At 54.1% G+C, this 4,250-nt stretch overlaps 1 protein-coding gene across 1 annotated transcript; it reads left to right on the forward strand.

The window, feature by feature from the left end:
* Positions 1 to 1,265: 1,265 nt before the first annotated feature.
* Positions 1,266 to 2,372, forward strand: LOC112890118 (glutathione S-transferase U10-like; the record flags this gene model as incomplete). Its single annotated transcript, XM_025956976.1, has 1 exon — positions 1,266 to 2,372. A coding segment is annotated over one exon (792 nt), but the record flags the coding sequence as incomplete, so codon positions are not given.
* Between the last annotated feature and the right edge of the window lie 1,878 nt (positions 2,373 to 4,250).

Consider the following 4,250-nt stretch of genomic DNA (forward strand, 5'->3'; position numbering starts at 1 on the left):
TTAGTAGGGCGTGGGCGCGGCCATTTTGCTAACCTGTCGTGACGCGGGCGGGGGCGGAGGCGAGGTAGAGAGCGGCGAGGGAGCAGCGCTGGTGCGGGAGCAGGTGGGAGGTTGGGGGTAAAGCTAATGTGTGGGGTCCACTCGTTAGTGGCTCGCATGAGGGAGAGGGGGTGCGGGGGTGAGGTGGCGCTGGGTTGGGCTGCATCTGCTGGGCCGGTTCGCGGGCCGTGCGGTGAGGTGTGGTGGTGTGGCTCTTGGACTGGTGTTGTGTGTGGGTTTAGCAGGACGGGTTGGCCAGCTGGTGTTGGTACGGGCTGGGCTGAGGTAGGGCCGGTTTTGGGTAGGGTAGGTTAGGGCTATGAGCTAGGCTAGGTCAAGGTGGTTAACAGGCTGAGTTAAGGTTGGTTAGTATTTAAATTTAAATTGGAAGGGCACACTTCGAATTGAATTCCACTTAATTTCACTTGAACAAATAAATCCAATAAAACAAATTCAAATAAGACTCCAATTAACTCCGATTATTTCACACTAACAAATAGTCTCCTTATTTTAACTAGGTTATTTGCATTGCTAGGAGTTTTTGAGGGAGATTAGAGGTTAACCTTAGGTGATTCTATCCTATTAGCACCGGCACACAAAATGTTTTTAAAATTCATGATTTTTCAACTTATAACATTCCGGAAAAAGAGCTGAACTAGAAGAAGCCATCCCAAACACGTGTGTAGACCTATTTGTGGAGTAGTTTTGTTGGCTATGCTATATTGGAATCATACATAATTCTAATATTCTAAAATTATCCTTATGAGATCTTTCGTACTCAACGCCTTGGCCCCTTCTACAGTTAAATTCTGGCTCCACCCCTACTACTAAAGGAGTGTTTGGTTCGAGAAGTGAGATGATCCATCATCTTCTTATTTGTTACTTTTTTATTTGGTATCGGTCGTTTACCTTTCCTCTTATTAGAAAAAGTTCGGGACTGTGGAAAGTTGATGGCACGAACTTATCAGACATCATAGCACTCTGGTGAAGTAAATCAATACTTTAGCCTCTCTCTCCGTTTTAGATGTACCTGTTCCATTTGCTTCTGAATTAATATGTCGTCAGCGCTATCCCTCTTCCACTAATCGTCCACTTGTCAGCCGAAGAACAAGACCAGCCGCAAAATTTGACAAATCGCGGCCACGTATGTCGCGAGATCACAAAACAATATCCTTCATCTTGAAGCGCAAGAAGCTAGCTTAGCTACTACTAATAGATGACTAATTAAGCAGAAGACGCCTCACAGTCACATACCATACCATCACACAGCAGCTCACAGCACAGCACTAATGGCGGCCGCGGCCATGGAGCCCAGGGAGGTGAAGCTGTACGGCGCCTGGGGCAGCGCCCACGCCGCCATGGCCCGGAACGCGCTGGCGCTCAAGGGCGTGCGGTACGAGTACGTGGAGGAGGACCTGGACAACAAGAGCGAGACTCTGCTGCGCCTGAACCCCGTCCACGGCAAGGTGCCCGTCCTCGTCGTCGACGGCCGGCCGCTCGCGGAGTCGCTCGTCATCATCGAATACGCCGACGAGGCGTGGCCCGAGGGCCGCGGGTACCCGCCGGCGCTGCTCCCGGGTGCCCCGCGCGCGCGCGCCGCGGCCAGGTTCTGGGCGCGGTTCTTCCACGACGAGGTGTCGCCGCTGTCGCGCGCGGTGGTGCTCGCGGACGCGAGGGCGGAGCGGGAGGAGCTGGCGAGGGAGGTGAAGGAGCGGATGGCCGTGATGGAGGCCGGAATAGCGGAGGACTTCCCGTGCGGCCGCGAGGAGGGCCCGTTCGTGCACGGGCGGAGCCCCGGGCTGCTCGACGTCATACTGGGCTCCTGCAGCTCGGGGACCCGGGTGCTGTCCGCCGTCTCCGGGGTCGATATCGTGGAGCCCGGCGCGACGCCGCGCGTGCACGCCAGCGTGGCCGCGTTCGACGAGCTCGCCGCCGGGTTCGGTACCACCGTCCCGCACGAGCTCCTCCTCGCGCGGCTCCTCGAGAGGAAGGCCAGGTCTCGCGCCGCGGCCGCGTGACGCGTGCATGCTCGATCTCTGCCCGTGCCCGTAACTGTTCTTCGGTGGACCTCGGGGCTTGTTTGGTGCGTGCCTTGTTGGATAAGTCTGTTACCGACTAGTGTACAGTTACGCGTTCCTATCTTTCAGCTTAGCTAAGATTAGCTAGGGTGCATGCAGCCGCTCGCCGTGCTCGCCGTGCTCGCTTTATCCGTGGCATGTCCCAGCGATGTGGGATGGCGCGTCGTTTGCACGAACGTGCCGTGTTTAGCTTTGTAATTAGGCTTTATATTCTGCAATCAAGGGAAAAAACACTGCCGCTTCGCCGCACCAAAACGCCTGTGTCTTCCACCGTGATCGCGTGTGTCCTCTCTCTCGTTCTCGTCGGCGTGATTCTGACATGCTTGGCTTCTGAAATAGCAAGGACACTTGCACCTTGCTTGCTCTTGCTCAGTTGCTCTCTCCATTGTCCACAGAGACTGATTTTTTTGAGGGAAATATAGAGTGATTGATCCAGTTATGAGTTATCTTGTGAGATAATCCATGAGTTTTGTTTTGTTTTGACCAGTAGGGTCAGATGTACTTTGCTTAGCCATTAAGTTATAGGCAGCTGTTGACAGCTGTTAGTAGTAGAAAATTTGGATCTTGCTTTAGCTGTAAAGCGCAGGCCAACATAATGTCGGTTATTGTAGTGGTACTATAGCACAAACCTAAAATTCCTATAAAAGGATATGTACCCCTCCTGTGTATCTAAGCTTGTGTAATATAGAAATATACATTGTTAGCTTCATTGCACAAAACCACTCCTCTCATGTCTCTCTCCTGTTCTTAACAGAACAGAAGTGATCCTAAACTAAAGAATCTAACAATTAGTACCAGAGCCTTGTTAGAGCAGGAATCATGTCTGCAACCGGTCGGGGTGCTTGAGGTGATGAGGATCAGCCTCGCACCTATCGCCGGCAATCTCCATCAGCAACTCGCCGCGGTGGAAGAATCCGTGAGGTGCGGGTGATCAAGGAGGTCAGCAACACATCTTTCCCGTTGGTGACTAAAGGCAACTATGAGGAGTGGAGCTTGGTGATGAAGGTGAAGCTCCAGGCGTGTAGTCTGTGGGAAGCTGTTGAAGAAGACGATGTCGACTACCAAGAGGACCTTATGGCACTTGAAGCGCTGCTCAGCGCTGTGCCACCAGAGATGTTCCGGCCTCTGGCAGTGAAGAAAACAGCGAAGGAGGCATGAGCTGCCATCCGCTCCCTCCACGTTGGCGACGACCGCGTTCGCAAGTCGACGTTGCAGAAGATGCGCCGTGAGTGGGAGCTGCTTGGCTTCCAGGAGGGTGAGGCGGTGGATGATTTTGCACTACGCCTCTCCGGCCTGATGAGCTCCCTCGCCATCTATGGTGAACCCATTGATGAGCAGCGAGCAGTGGAAAAGCTGCTGCGCGTCATGCCGTCCAAGTACTCCCAAATTGCACTGTCAATCGAAAACTCTGCTCGATACAGCGACTCTCTCGGTGGAGGAAGTGACGGGCAGGCTCAAGACCGTCGACGAGCGCAGTGATGCTACGCTTGCACTAGAGCAGCCGCTGCTGTTCGGTGGCAAACTCTACTTCACTGAGGAGCAGTGGCTCACTCGGATGAAGGAGAAGGGCAGTGGTGAGACCAGCAACAGGCCACCTCAACAAGGCGGCGGTGGCAGCAACCGGCAGCGGCAACGCAGGCCGCGCAAGAAGAACAACCGACAACTTGATGGCAGAGATGATCGGGACAGGTGCCGCAACTACGGCAAACTTGGGCATTGGGCGAAGGACTGCCGCCAACCACGTCGTGCGCAGGCCAACCTTGCCCAGGCTGAGCAGGTGGATGAGCTAGCGCTACTTATGGCGCAGCTTACGTCCCTTTCCTCTGCTCCAATCAGCAAGAAGCCCATTTACCTCGACGAGTGCAATGCTCATGCACTCCTTGGTGCCGCTGGAGAATCTGAAGAGGTAGTGGATGATGGCTGGTACTTCGACACCGGAGCAACGAACCACATGACGGGCAGAGCCAATGTCTTCGCCAACTTGGACACGAGCGTGCAAGGCACGGTCAAGTTCGGTGATGACTCTTTTGTCGAGATCTGCGGTGTCGGCACTGTCATCCTCTCCGGCACGAACGATGAGCACCATGCACTTGCTGGTGTCTTCTTCATCCCCAAGCTGCGCAACTCCATCAT

Source organism: Panicum hallii, chromosome 4 (genome assembly GCF_002211085.1).
Source record: "Panicum hallii strain FIL2 chromosome 4, PHallii_v3.1, whole genome shotgun sequence".
Lineage (NCBI taxonomy): Eukaryota > Viridiplantae > Streptophyta > Magnoliopsida > Poales > Poaceae > Panicum > Panicum hallii.